The sequence below is a fragment of the Corythoichthys intestinalis genome, chromosome 12, assembly GCF_030265065.1.
Source record: "Corythoichthys intestinalis isolate RoL2023-P3 chromosome 12, ASM3026506v1, whole genome shotgun sequence".
NCBI lineage: Eukaryota > Metazoa > Chordata > Actinopteri > Syngnathiformes > Syngnathidae > Corythoichthys > Corythoichthys intestinalis.
Genome location: NC_080406.1, coordinates 44,366,023 through 44,382,181, shown reverse-complemented (window position 1 = coordinate 44,382,181; position 16,159 = coordinate 44,366,023). Strand labels below are relative to the sequence as shown.

Below are 16,159 nucleotides of genomic sequence, written 5' to 3'. Positions count from 1 at the left end.
GCAAGCGAGGCAAAGAGAGAAGTGTGAAAGATGACGTGTCATATCGAAGTGACGACATTCTCTGACGATAGTGACACAGCAGGATCCCCCATCAGAACATGCCAACTGTTGTGAATCACCAAAATTGCTCTTTTTGTATCATTGACTGACATTATCACACCATATACAGAAAATAATAATTTTTATTTTAATATCATGGGTCAATTTTTCACACACCAACGCAAATCGTAATTACGACTTGACGACTTACATCGCTAATTCAGTCATTGGCTGCATTTGACGTCAAGTTGAGTTCATATTAAGAACATTTATGTAATACACATTTCATTACGGTATCTCAAATATATGTTCGATTACAGGAGAGTAAACTCCTTTTGTCACAGGCTACATCTTAGATATGTTTGCCTGTGAAAGGGGGGTAGCCCAGCTATGGGTTGGCATGATTAATCGACCAATTGAGAACGAAACAATCATCATAGGAATAATCTACTATTTTGATAGTTGATGAATTGTTTATTAGTTGTTATGTTTTTAAATAAAAAAATGTCCAAATCCTCTTTTTTGAGCCTCTCATTAAAGAATATTTTTATATATTTCAATTTTTATATCTTAAATTTATTGAAATAGAATATAAAAAATATTCTGTTTTTTGATTTTATTATTCATTTTGTACTCTAAAAAAGGGGGAAACTAAATATTCTTTTCATTTTTGAAATTTTTCTATTCATTTACCGGTAAATATTTATTTTTGAAGGGGAACCGATAAATATTATATATATACACTGTATTTTTACATCTGTTTTTCAATTAAAACAAAAAAAAAAAAAAAACAAGAACAGGGGAAACTAAAAATTCTCTTATTTAAAACAAACTTAGTTTATTTATAAGTTTATCTTAAAATAATTATAATTGAGGGATATAGATATTTTGAATTGTTTTTTAAGCGAGACACATGAAGCCTATACACATGATTTTAGGGCTGCAGCTCTCAAATATTTTAGTAGTCGATTAATCGATGGACTAGTTAGTTCGAATAATCGAGTAATCGGATAAGGAACATGAAAAATTAAAATAACTGAGCTGAGCCTCAAAATTTTTTTTTAAAATTAAAAAATGAAGATCTATGTACAACAAAAGAACAACTGGCTAACTTACATAGAAAAAGGTCCGCTAGCTTAAATACTATAAAATGCTTTTTTTTTTTTTTCTTTTTTTTTTTTTTTTTTACAATGCTCTTGACAAAAGGTTCAGACACATATTCCCACAAAAAATGGCTAAATTTACCTAAAAACTAAATTGTGAATGCATTAAAAAAACATTAGCTCAAACAAAAACTTAGCTTACATTCGCCTTAACAGGGAGCAGTTGGATTCAGCCATGTGAAAAGAGGCAGAGAAGAGGGCAGTATATCCACCCTAATCAATAAAACTAAAAGCAAACACTTTCAAAATAAACCATTACAACGCCACTTTAATTAAACGAATACTCGAAGCAACAAAATTTAATTCGAATATTTTTTTCTGATCGAATACTCGAGTTAATCGATTAATCGTTGCAGCACTACATGATTTACTTTAGTGGGGCACCCAAACTGATGTAGTGGGCCAGATCTGGCACCCTGTGGAATAGTGATTCGAAAAATGTTGGTATGGTATGAGATCATTTAAACAATGCTAAAAATGTAAAGTGTTTCGTCTTTGATAGATGAACTCTTGTAACATTCTTGTATAAATCGAGTAAAACTATTGATTTATATCGTGAAGGTCTCTGATCTTCATTATTCAAGTGGGAAAGGTGAAAAAGACGAACAACTACAATGAACGTCCAATCAATAATAAAGAGATGGATAACAGAGATCTCCCTAAGGCAGGGGAAATTCGAAAGTGTGGCTGCCTGCAGATATTCTTGAGTGAAAAGGATATTTTCAATATAATTTTGACACTTTTTGGACACATACATTGAATCTGTGATTGTTCTGAAGAAAATGTAAATTACATCGTGTGGGTTGGCATTAACAAAGCAGCATAGCAAATTTTCCCCAAATACATTCATGAACATCTACACTGCTGGCCAAAACTATTGGCACCCCTGCAATTCTGTCAGATAATGCTCAATTTCTCCTAGAAAATGATTGCAATTACAAATGCTTTGGTAGTAATATCTTCATTTATTTCGCTTGCAATAAAAAAAACACAAAAGAGAATGGAAAAAAAAAAAGAAATCATCATCATTTTGCACAAAACTCCAAAAATGGGTCAGACAAAAGTATTGGCACCCTATGAAAAATCATGTGATGCTTCGCTAATTTGTGTAATTAATAGCACCTGTTACTTACCTGTGGCACATAACAGGTGGTGGCAATAACTAAATCACACTTGCAGCCAGTTAAAATGGATTAAAGTTGACTCAACCTCTGTCCTGTGTCCTTGTGTATACCACATTGAGCATGGAGAAAAGAAGATCAAAGAACTGTCTGAGGACTTGAGAAGCAAAATTGTGAGGAAGCATGGGAATTCTCAAGGCTACAAGTCCATCTCCAAAGACCTGAATGTTCCTGTGTCTACCGTGCGCAGGGACATCAATATGTGTAAAGCCCATGGCACTGTGGCTAACCTCTCTAGATGTGGATGTAAAAGAAAAATTGACAAGAGATTTCAACGAAAGATTGTGCGAATGGTGGATAAAGAACCTCGACTAACATCCAAAACAGCAGCCGTCCAGCAGTCCGAGGGTACAAAAGTATCAACCCGTACTATCCGTTGGTGTCTGAATGAAAAGGGACTCTATGGTAGTAGGATACCCAGGAAGACCCCACTTCTGACCAAGAGACATAAAAAAGCCAGGCTGGAGTTTGCCAAAACCTACCTAAGAGAGCCAAAAACATTTAGGAAGAATGTTCTCTGGCCAGATGAGACAAAAGTAGAGCTTTTTGGGAAAAGGCATCAACTTAGAGTTTACAGGGGAAAAAATGAGGCCTTCAAAGAAAAGAACACGGTCCTCACAGTCAAACATGGTGGGGGTTCCCTGATGTTTTGGGGTTGCTTTGCTACCTCTGGCACTGGACTGCTTGACCGTGTGCAAGGCATTATGGAGTCTGAAGACTATCAACAAATTTTGCAGCATAATGTAGGGCCCTGTTTGAGAAAGCTGGATCTCCCTGAGAGGTCATAGCTCTTCCAACAGGACAATGACCCAAAACACACATCAAAAAGCACTAGAAAATGATTTGAGAGAAAGCACTGGAGTGGCCAGACCTGAATCCCATAGAACACTTGTGGAGAGATCTGAAAATGGCAGTTTGCAGAAGGCACCCTTCAAATCTCAGAGACCTGAAGCAGTTGGCCAAAGATCATTGGTCTAAAATTCCAGCAGAGCATTGTAAGAAACTCAGTGATGGATACCGGAAGCGGTTGTTCGCAGTTATTTTGTCTAAAGGTTGTCCTGCCAAGTATTAGGCTAAGGGTGCCAATACTTTTGTCCGTTTTGTGTAAAATGATAATGATTTTTTTCCCATTCTAGTTTGTGTTTTTTCATTGCAAGCAAAACAAAGAAAAATATTACTACCAAATCATTTGTAATTGCAATCATTTTCTGGGAGAAATTGAGCATGATCTGACAGAATTGCAAGGACTGTATACATTCCTACAAAGTCATATAATGTCCAAAACTAAATATTTGTGAATGTATCGTCCCATCTCCAGACCTTCCTACCTCCGCCCAGGCACAAACCAGATAGTTACTCTAGGTGCTAAAAATGGCTGTACCTGCCATTTGTTGTGACTCAGTGCATAATCAGCAGCATACTGTACAGTATACATATGTGCCGTGACACTTTCAATGCGTACGTATTTACTCAATGAAAGATGATTGTAGCTTGCAAGGAGTGTCATTTGATTTTAACAGCCTTGAATCATTTAGTGCAGGTGAAAAAACTGTGGTCACCATAGCAACCACCACATGCTGTCCAAGTTCATGTGTCACATGAAATTGAATTCAAATTACAGTCGTTGGTGTGTTTTGAATAACGAGACCATTAGCACTTAAGAATCAGAGAAGGATCTGTTATGTATATTGATGAACGCAGGTAATTAGGGCACATTATTTGATGACAAACTTCCAGCAACAACAACAAAAAAGCTGAAACGACACTCATATTCTAAACACTTTAATGCAAGTAAAGGACTATTTAAGTTGTCTGGTAGGTTAGGGGCCACAAAGAGATGCCTTGTGAGGGGGAGGAACTCTTGAGATTTATAAAAGACTCCATCATGTAGGCTTCACTGTTAAAAATCTCCACTAATAAAACTACGCTTGCCCAATTAAACCAGTAGGAACCTGGTTTAGGGGTGCAGTACTTCTGAAGTTAAAAGAAACAATTCTAGGATACTAAACATGTCTCCCTTGTCATCAACTGTCATAAAACCTGTATCAAATGAACAAGTAGTTGGCAAGGGCATAGGTTTGCATAGGGACGATAGGGACATACTGTAACACTAGCAACTTTTCAGGATGCTCAACTTGTCCCCAACAATTTTTAAGCTACCCTATTTGCATAATATAATTACTTCAGTTATAAAGGTCATTTAGATTTTCTTCCCATATGTTGTAAGGATAGAATTGACCCTATCATTATTAAGTGAATTATGTTCATTATGTTCAGGCTTACATTTACCCCTTTTGACTTGCTGAATGTGCCAGTCCATGTTTCCTTAAATGCACGTTTGATTGGCTGATGACTTGACCTCCCACCACCAAACAAACACGCACTCACAGCCCTGACAGAAATGCAGTGGGGCAAATAAGTATTTAGTCAACCACCAATTGTGCAAGATCTCCTACTTGAAAAGATTAGAGAGGCCTGTAATTGTCAACATGGGTAAACCTCAACCATGAGAGACAGAATGTGGGAAAAAAAACAGAAAATCACATTGTTTGATTTTTTTAAAGAATTTATTTCCAAATTTCAGTGGAAAATAAGTATTTGGTCACCTACAAACAAGCAAGATTTCTGGCTGTCAAAGAGGTCTAACTTCTTCTAACGAGCTCTAACGAGGCTCCACTAGGAATATAAGACACCTGTCCACAATCTCAGTCAGTCACACTCCAAACTCCACTATGGCCAAGACCAAAGAGCAGTCGAATGACTCCAGAGACAAATTTGTAGACCTGCACCAGGCTGGGGAGACTGAATCTGCAATAGGTAAAACACTCTGCAATAGGTAAAACACTTTGCTTAAAAAAAATCAACTGTAGGAGCAATTATTAGAAAATGAAAGTTTTCTCCCACATCCCAAAAATATGCATGGTAGGCTGATTGAACACTAAATTGTCCAAAGGTATGAATGTGTGCGTGAATGGTTGTTTGTCTCATTGTTCCCTGCGATTAGCTGGCAACCAATTCAGGGTGCCCCCTGCCTATTGCCCGTAGTTAGCTGGGATAAGCTCCAGCACCTCCTCGGCCCACATGAGGATATGCGGCATAGAAAATCAATGAATGAATGAATTTATGTTGAAATATTGCAATTTAAATTTGTTAATAAAATCCAGACATTTATTCTGGAAATTTTCAAAATATTCAATAGTTTTTTAAAACAAAGATTTGAATCGAATGGTGTATCACCTGAACCAATACATAATTAGCATAAGTCAATACATATTTATATTTTGCATTTGTTTTATTAGTCTATCAATTAATTAGCTTCATATTCGTGAGAAATGTAGCCCTGAACCCCGTTCACCCAATCTGTTTGGTTTTATTAATGGCCTGTCCCCAGCAAAAAGTGTACATGAATGTTACGCTGTCATATCGTACCTACCAATGCTGAGACCAAACCAAACAAAAAAGTGAAGCAGTTTGTATGTTTCAAATAAATAAAATATTCCTGATCGCCCAACAACTAATTGAACTACAAATTCAAACAGAAAACTAAATCAACACGTAACCTTAACTTAAAAAAAAAAAAAAAAAAAAAAAAAAAGTCTTGTGCTCTTTGAATATGCCTGTCCATCCATTTGATGTAAATAGCGCGTGTCGTTGCTCTGCATTTGTTTTTAATGCTGCAAAAAAAAGCACATGGTTAACCCATTAATATTTATATTTTATTGCACAAAGGTTTCACATGATGATGCTTAAAAACTATTATTTTGAATGTTTTTTTTAGTTGTAGAAAAAAAATCAAAATTTCAAAATGCAATTTAATATGCTTGCATTTTCAAAATTATTATAACACCAAATTGGTGGTTATTTCTGGCACTAAATATACCGTATATTCAAAGATTCAAGATCAGTCATGAGAGATAAACCGGAGCATTTACAGAACAAATCCTTTAAGAGATAGTTGAATGAGAGGAGTGAAGACGATAGCTGAAGAGACAAATGCGAGGGAGAGAAGGTTACCCGTCCTCCCCCTCACACTCAACTCATACCTCCATCTGTTTCAAGGCCCTGTGCTTGCAGCTCTGACCTTCCTAATGTTTTACACAACAAATAGCAGGCCGCCCACCAAGCCAACATCCACCACCAGTTTCTACTCTACCTTTACTCCCCTCATCTATCGTATACAAGTTGATCTGTTAAACACATATGACAGATGTCTTCAGATATGGTTGCTTGCCGTAAAAGCGTGAAAAAAGTCTGCTGTCAAAAAGCTGTTTTTTTTGCAGCTATTAGTCACCATGCATTCTCAACACAGTTTAAAATAATACTAGCTGAAAGAGAAGCGTAAGCAATTAGTTTTCCAAACATGTACAGTGGGGCAAATAAGTATTTAGTCAACCATTACTTGTGCAAGTTCTCCCAATTGAAAATATAAGAGAGGCCTGTAATTTTCAACATGGTTATACCTCAACCACGAGAGACTGAATGTATGGGGGAAAAAAAAGAAAATCACACTTATTGATTTTTAAAAAAAAATATTTGCAAATCATGGTGGAAAATAAGTACTGTATTTGGTCTATACCAAAAGTTCATCTCAATACTTTGTTATGTACCCTTTGTTGGCAATAATGGAGGCTAAATGTTTTCTGTAACTCTTCACAAGCTTTTCACACACTGTTGCTGGTATTTTGGCCCATCCCTCCATGCAGATCTCCTCTAGAGCAGTGATGTTTTGAGGCTGTCGTTGGACAACACGGACTTTCAACTCCCTCCACAGATTTTCTATGGGGTTAAGATCTGGAGACTGGCTAGGCCACTCCAGGAACTCGAAATGCTTCTTACGAAGCCACTCCTTTGTTGCCCTGGATGTGTGTTTGGGATCATTGTAATGCTGAAAGACCCAGTCACGTCTCATCTTCAATGCCCTTGCTGATGGAAGGAGATTTTCACTCAAAATCTCTCGATACATGGCCCCATTTATTCTTTCCTTTACACAGATCAGTCGTCCTGGTCCCTTTGCAGAAAAACAGCTCCAAAGCATGATGTTTCCACCCCCATGCTTCACAGTGGGTATGGTATTTTTCGGATGCAACTCAGTATTCTTTCTTCTCCAAACACGAGAACATGTGTTTCTACCAAAAAGTTCTATTTTGGTTACATCTGACCATAACACATTCTCCCAGTCCTCTTCTGGATCATCCAACTGCTCTCTAGTGAACCGCAGAAACGCCTGGACGTGTACTTTCTTCAGCAGGGGGACACGTCTGGCAGTGCAGGATTTGAGTCCCTGGCGGCACACTGTGTTACTGATAGTAGCCTTTGTTACTGTGGTCCCAGCTCTCTGTAGGTCATTCGCTAGGTTCTCCCATGTGGTTCTGGGATTTTTGCTCACCGTTCTTGTTAGCATTTTGACGGCACGGGGTGAACTCTTGCATGGAGCCCCAGATCGAGGGAGATTATCAGTGGTCTTGTATGTCTTCCATTTTCTAATAATTGCTCCCACAGTTGATTTTTATACACCAAGCGTTTTACCTATTGCCGATTCAGTCTTCCCAGCCTGGTGCAGGTCTACAATTTTGTCTCTGGTGTCCTTCGACAGCTCTTTGATCTTGGTCATAGTGGAGTTTGGAGTGTGACTGACTGAGATGGTGGACAGGTGTCTTATATACCGATAATGAGTTAAAACAGGTGCCATTAATACAGGTAACAAGTGGAGCCTCATAAGACCTCGTTAGAATTAGTTTGACCTCTTTGACAGCCAGAAATCTTGCTTGTTTGTGGGTCAAAAATACTTATTTTCCACTCTAATTTGGATATAAATTCTTTAAAAATCAAACAATGTTATTATTATTATTATTTTTTTTCCAAATTCTGTCTCTCATGGTTGAGGTTTACCCATGTTGACAATTACAGGCCTCTCCAATCTTTTCAAGTAGGAGAACTTGCACAATTGGTGGTTGACTATATACTTATTTGCCCCACTGTATACTAAGTTTAAAAGACAAGCAATCAATACTATAGTAATAAAAATAGATTACTTCTGTGCCATTTTTTATGTGCCCTGGAGACAGACTTTCTATACTGTCCTATGCCTTCCTATGCTTGTGTTAGACAATGTCAACAATTGTATATGTGATCAAGACAGATGACAGATTCCAGGTATTTTTTTTCTTTTTTTTTTTTTCTTTTTTAAAGTTTGCTTCAAATAGCAACAGCAATGCTCGGTGGCATTTTTCTGGACTTGGAATCCCAAATTGATGAGTACATTATTTCCTTGTTGCTTTTGTTACTGACAGCTCTGGCAGAACAAACCTATGCACACCATGAGGTAGAAAAAGTGAAAACTGCTATAATAACGTAGGTTGAATTTTGTGAATAATTCATAACCCTTATTTAATTGAATACTTCAAAAAATAAGTCATAAATAAAATCAAATACAGTACATTGGAAACATTAAATCAACTTTTGGTTTGTTTCATATATTTATTTCCACCCATAAATCAATTCTATGTGTCTTTTATTTTTCAAATTATCAACAATAGCTGAAGAGTTCAAATGAGATGGTAAGACAATTTAATGTTAATATATTTTTTAAAAACGCTGATTTTCCAGTTTCATGAAGTGTCACATTGACGCAAATGTGATACCTGTTGATTTTTTTTGTAACACACGCACACACACAGGAAATAAGCTGTCGCATGTCCATCATGACAACACAGACGCAAAGTGTGTGGGGGTGAGTGCGTGTGTGTGTGTGTGTGCATGTGTGTAACTTACTGATTGGGAGGCCAAATATAATTTTCTATTAGAGCTCATCTGTGTAGCCCAGAGGCTGCTTCATTATGGAAATGCAATGATTCCATTAATTTCCAGGCATATAAATGTACAACAAAGTGTTCAGTTTAGCTTGACTTATATTTTGGCAAGAAAACCAGTAGCTGAGATCAGCTGATTACGGGGTGATTACAATTTAACTACCAAATTATGTTTTTGACGAGTTTCTGGACAACATAAATTTACCTCACTGGTACGTTGAATGCATCAACGTAAAAAAAAAAAAAAGGCTTTTGCAGTGATTATAGAGATAAGACTGACAGCGCTGAGCTAGTAGACGACCCTATTTTAAGTGGTTGCCATGCCAGCTTCACAGCAGTCAGTGACTCCATGTTTCACCACAAGCTCTTACTGCTTAATGAATTATTCACCACCTTTAAGAAGAAAGAAACATCCTTTTTGCAACATTTTGGGGAAATTCATTTCATACAGCTCTAAAAGCTACATGAAGCATAGCCTCAAAACTTTTGCCCGTAACGAGTATCCTCGACAGGCCAGTTTAATGAACAGGAAAGCAAGTCTAACCTCAGCTACATTTGGCCTGTTTGTAATTCTGATTGAGTGTGGTTGGTAATGAGTCCACTAATTGCTTATGATTGGGAAAAACCACCACAGAGGTAGACACACATACACGCATTGATGTGCAGACATTCAGCATTTCATCTCTTTGAAATGTTCATGAATACATTATCAGCACAACCTCATCAATAAGGCACCCTTGACTGGCTTCATTTCCAAAAGTAAAGATTTGTGCTCAGTTGCCATTTAGTTTTATGCCTCTGTGAAATCAATCTGCTGACAAGAAGGGGGGGAAAGAAGAGGAAATCCATATTTCTTTGTGCATGGTAGACACGGAAAAGATTTCCTCTGTGAAAATCTGTTTCATTTTTGAATACTGATTACCATTATTATGTCGCTATGCCTTGCTATGTCACTCTCACGGTTTGTTATCAAAAGTAACGGGACAAAAAAACAGTCATAAACCAAAATGTTATTTTTTAATCCTTACTTCCAAATCCTTTGCCCTAAGTCTAGAATGCTTACACACCAGACACTGGGTTTCATTCATTATGGTGGTCTGCCAGGCCACAAGTACAACTGTCTGCCATTCCTGCTTATTCTCGAGGCATTTTCTGTACAATTTCTCCTCGCCATGTTTATTTACTTACTAAGATCCCGATCACTCTCGATCATAGTGAAAATGATACTCTTCCTGGGTTCCAAATGAAAATATACAGAGATGGGGTTACCCCCAGAAAACTTAGACTGATGGTAGAGAAGCATACCGGCAGCCCAACAAGGTTTTTGGAAGAAAAATAAAAATGTGACATTTTGACACTTTATTTTGTAGCACTGTTGTAGCCTAATTGGGTGGACTGGCATCCCGCCAGGTTTGCAAAGCACTAGGGGCAAACCTTGTAGAACAGGGGTGCCCAAGTCCGGTCCTCAAGAGCCCCTATCCAGCTTGTTTTCCATGTCTCCCTCCTTGAACACACCTGAATCAAATGATCAGCTCATCAGCAAGCTCTGCAGGAGCCTGATAATGATCCTGATTATTTCAGTCAGGTGTGTTGGAGGAGGGAGAAATGGAAAACAAGCTGGATAGGGGCTCTCGAGGACTGGACTTGGGCACCCCTGCTGTAGAAGTACAAAAGAAAAACAACACACAAAACCAATATTATATTTCCAGCAAATCTAAGTAACAAGAAAAAAACCCAAACAATAACCTTACAATGATTGCTGCATTCACACAATAAATGTGAACATTATAGTTCACATTTACAGATTAACTTTAAAATTCTTACTACTAATGGTTGTGTTTAGCAAGTTGGTATATATAGTCGAACAGACGCACATTTAAATTCAAATTTCCATGCTTTTTATTTTTTAAACAAGAAATGCAAAATAAATACCGCATGACATTTTTTATTTCTATATAAGTAAAACAAAAATGTACATAAGTGTTTTCCACACAATAGCGATGAAAATGTAATTTCTTCACTGGTCATCGAATTTGGACATTAGTAAATACCTTAAAATTAAATCTTTAATTGCCATTGGGCAAAAAAACGTTTGTCTTATGAACGGTGTTTTTTGTCAACGATGACTATAAAAGATTTCGTCAATGAACAGTTTTTTCATGACGTCACTATGATGCGCTGAAAACGTGTCTTGGGAGACTAAAACATAACGAGATGGATGCTAGTTGTCGTCTGACGACATGAGAACAAAATGGAAGGTCGCCATATTTTACGTCATAAATTCACAATGTGGGATATTTTCTTATAGTATGTGTGCATTTAGCAGTGTTTGGTCGTGTCACTCATGTGACGTGCCGCGTGCTTGTCTGTCATGTTCATTTCAAATTTTTGGAAACCTTTTTATTTATTTATTCATGGACTAAAACTTTTGAAGTTTATAGACGAAAACATTTTGAGAATTGTCGACTAAAACTAGACGAAGACAAACACATTTTGAAATGACTATAATATGACTAAGACCAATAAGTATTTTCATCCATAAGACTTAGACGAAAATTAAAATGGCTGCCAAAAAAACAAACAAACCACTGCTTATTTAAAAAAAAAAAAAACTATGTAGCATCACCTTAGTCCCTCCTTTAAGTGTGGCTGCATTATAATTAAACAGCTATATTAATGTCCTTTACCTCATTGGCTACCATTGACGGCGATAGATGCCCAATCCATTTTGACTGAGAGGGCTGGCAGAGATCATTCACTGCCAGCTTCTTCCAGTCGGAATGGATTGGGCATCTATCGCCGTCAATGGCACACAATGATTTCAAGCTCTCACTAGCAAGCAAACAAACCATTAAGCACACACACACATACACGCACGATGGACAAATAACAGTGCCATAGGAAAGATGCTTCTGGTGTTAGAAAGAAAACAGGCCAAAAAAAAAAAAAAAACTTGTTTTGCAATTAGCATTGAATAAACTAACAGTACAAAAGCAGAGGAAAAACAACGCACATCCCTCATACAGTACATAGACTCCCAGTTTTATTTGATAAGAGGGTGTGAATGTGTTTGCGTGCGCTAATTGCTAGAGCTTAGTTTTGGAGCTCCTGGGAGTGAAAAACAGACTGTGGAGTTCATACCCCTCTGCTATTTACTCTCATACTCACCCCTCACTGAATGTGATGCTGTCTGCCTACCCACTCACGAAGAGGAGGAGGGAAAGAGGGACAGAGTGACAGAGCGAGAGAGCGAGAGCGAGAGAGAGAGAGGGAGGAGGGACTCCAGTATAGAGATCCTTTCTCTTTCCAGCGATCAGTCCACTGGAGCGCCTCAGCCAGACAGGACTCACCCTTCCACTATTAAAGACTTTTAACATATTCTGTCACTACACAAGAGCAGAAGACACATCACACTATCATTGACTCGCTGATAGCCAGATGCAATCACGCCAGCTCTGAGGAGGCTGGGTCGAAACTGGAGAGTGTACCAGAGAATGGAATGGAATCTCAGAAGAATGGAAAGTGAACTGAGACACATCAACCCAGATCTGCTGCAGCCCAGCAAGAGCTTCAAGAAGCCCACATCAGGCACTATCACAATCAACGTCGGTGGCTTCCTGTACACCGCTCACCGGACCACCCTCGCAAAGCACCAGGGTACCTTTCTGGAAGAGTTAGCAAATGGTAAGAAACCTGTTCAGCACATGGATTCGATGGGAAACCCGTTCATTGACAGAGACGGTCCAGTTTTCCGGCATGTTCTCAACTACCTTCGAACTGGAGAGCTCCAGCTACCTGATGACTTCAGAGAGGCTGGGCTTCTCCGAAGAGAGGCCGATTTTTACCGTCTGGTTGAACTTGTAGAAGCCGTGGCAGAGTGGGAAAGTCACAGGGCGGCCCAGCGGGAGCCAGCGTTTTTAGAGGTGACGGATAGCCACGAGAGGTCACAAGGCCTCAAGGTGTATTGCAGTGATCCCACCTTCATCGAGAAGGTCAAAAGTCGACTGGTGCAGATCTCTAAGAGTCGTCTGGATGGGTTTCCAGAAGAATTTGAGGTGTCGTCCAACGTGATCCAGTTCAGACATTTTATCAAGTCGGAGCCAGGCTCACGGCTCGTGCTCAAGGAGGACAGCACATTCTTGTGCACGCTTGACTGCCTGAAATTAGAGACAGTGATGCTAGCCTTGAGATCCGGCTTCAGGCTGGTCACCAGCCTCGACAGCAGCAAAGGCTCCGTTGTGGCAGCTGAAGCCCTGCATTTTGTCAAATAGGCTGCGGGCAGACGGAAGGAAGAGGTGTGACGCCGAGAAGAAAAAAAAAGAAGCAGTGCCTGATTCCTTACCCACTCCTATAACATATGATTTTGGCTTGAAGGTCTTGTAAAATGTGTTGAGCTGTGATTCGTCATTGGTGGAGAAAAAAAAAAAAGGAAAACAGTGTGCTTTCATGTAGTGCTTATATATTTAAAACTCATTGCACAGACTTTGAGCTCACATCAAAGCATTTCATCTGCCCGGAATAATTAGAGTGGTGGAATTCTATTTTGGTATCACTCATTGCACTGCCAGTCTTGTTGCATTTAATTGACCTAGGCCAATTTGACTATATTTAAAGAGCATTAGATTAGACCATAAAAGTACAGAGATGGTACTGTGACCGGTTTAACATAAAAGTGAACAAAAAGTGAGGGTCTCAACAAAAGATGGCTTCACCAGTGGTTTCACTGCACAATTACTGCTTTTGCAATAGCTGCAGCCCTAAAAACTAACCATGACATGCACCATTGTGCCATTCAATTTTTACTACAGTGTGTGTGTGTGTGTGTGTGTGTTATAATACAACACGTGTACTTTAATAGCTGATTATGCCCAAATCGGTTGACACCCTAATCAGAACCAGCATCTGTGTCTCCTTTCATACCATTAACATGAATTTAGCGCAAACAACTGTGTCTGTTGTAAGGGCTTTGAATTGAGCATGATACATATGTGTACTAAATAAATTTTGTGTTGGTGCTGTGAGCCTCTGTTTAGTCAGTACATAAATCATGACTGTGTGAATATTTTATGAATAAAATTCGGAAATCTTTGGTTGCAACTACCAGTCTTTGTATCCTTGTGTAAGTACAGTGATTATTGTAATAGTAGCCCATAGAAATAAACTGCACAAGTCTGCATTCACAATTCATATTAAAATATCCAAGCACATTACTGCTTTAAGTGATATAAAGGGTCTTAAAAAGACCACTGAAATAACAGTAGTTGACTCTTTGAGAATTGGTTTACCATCAAGACCCATTCAATTCGATCTGTCATTTTATAAATCACATACATTTAAGTTTCAGCTCTTCAAAAATGACAGAAAAGATTCAATCAAGTCGATAGACATTGGTGACACAAATTATCATTAACTTAAATGATAACACTGGCTCATTGCCATACTAGTGCAACTCAACCTGTAACAGTCCTTAGGGGAAGAAGATTGTGTATTCAGAAATGAGGCCAATCATCCTCTTCCCTCAAGGAGAAACAGTTTTTATCCAACTGAAAGTCACTATAGTGTGCCACTACAATGGAAATTACCCACAATTACCCCAATTTTCCAGGTGGTGTAAATCCATACCTGCCAAATTACACCATCACACATAATTCGAGTTTGTCCTTCACTTACCATGAGATAGAGCTTCTCTAACACATTATTACACAGATAAATTGTTATTGATGTCTCCCTAATATTTGCATGTGTGTGATTCTACAAGTTTCCCCCTTTCCCCACCCTATTTTTCCACTTCCAGATATTGATGATTGTATAGAAGTGCTTTTATCATTTGTAAAATATCATTACAGTATAGTATAAAAAGTTACTCCACAATTACTACCTCTTACAATAAAAACTAAATATTGGTAACCATTATAACCAATGCAGTTGAGCTGTATGTATTTTTAATGTTGGTTACTGCTATACTTACTAATTGCCGCATGGTTCATACCTCATCAAAAGGCATCGAATGAAATGAATGCCTAGAAACGAGATAAATGGTATGGTCAAGCAAACACACTAAGGCTTTTCACCTGTTGCTGAGCAAACCCAGTTCCTACATTTCCATCATTACGCTCTCAAATACACCCCCGTCTGTGTCATCAGGCCTCAGTCATATACCAGCTCTCAGCTGGTAAATGACTAACATACCTCAGATTCTTATCCTACAGGTTCAGAAACAAAAGCCATGGCAAAGAGGGGCTAGGACAAGGTAATGAGGAGGAAGACGTGAGGCCAAGGAGATTCCAGTTTATGATCTGAAGCACAAGGAAAGATCTATTCATTGGTAATTGTCTCAAATTGTCAGCACGCTTGGAAGATTTACACCCATTTCCCAGTTGTAAGAAATCATCCGCATTACACAAGTCATCACTCAGCAGGTCAAAAATTCAATCTGTGGTCTAATAAAATCAGAGCCCATCAAATCAAACCGCTAGAGCACTAGAGATACTTTCCTCCTCCTCCTCCATTATTCTTACATTTCTACCTTTCTTTTCAATGCAAATAAAACAAAACAAAAAAAATAATGGAAAGTTCACCGTTACCAGGACAACAAGCTCAAGGGGACAAGTTAATGACGCAAACAAATTAAGTCTTATTATAACACGCGATCAATGTATATTCCATTGCATAATGTAAACAATAAAGTACCATAATTTTCGGACTATAAGCCACTACTTTTTTCCTTCATTTTGAATCCTGCGGCCTTTAGTCCAGTGCGGCTTATTTGTTGATTTATTTGGGTTACTAGGTAACACTTCATTTGACAGCTGCGTCATTAGATCGTCTTAATTGTGACATGACACTATCATGGGCATTACTGAATTCTTATGACAGATGTCATTAAGTGTCATCCGTCAAATTATATCACTAACCCCATCTATGTCCAGCTCGGACCTTTTACATCCATTCAAAACTAAGATAATTG

General features: G+C 38.3%; 2 protein-coding genes across 3 annotated transcripts in view; one reads left to right on the top strand and one right to left on the bottom strand.

The window, feature by feature from the left end:
- The window catches only part of LOC130926496 (general transcription factor IIF subunit 2-like), a 49,158-nt gene that overhangs the window by 13,580 nt on the left and 19,419 nt on the right, over window positions 1-16,159 (bottom strand). The gene's annotated exons all lie outside the window — the stretch shown is intronic.
- Window positions 12,515-14,284, top strand: LOC130926495 (BTB/POZ domain-containing protein KCTD4-like). Its single transcript, XM_057851409.1, has one exon. It carries the CDS (start codon window positions 12,687-12,689, stop codon window positions 13,461-13,463), a length of 777 nt encoding a protein of 258 aa, XP_057707392.1. The 5' UTR covers window positions 12,515-12,686; the 3' UTR covers window positions 13,464-14,284.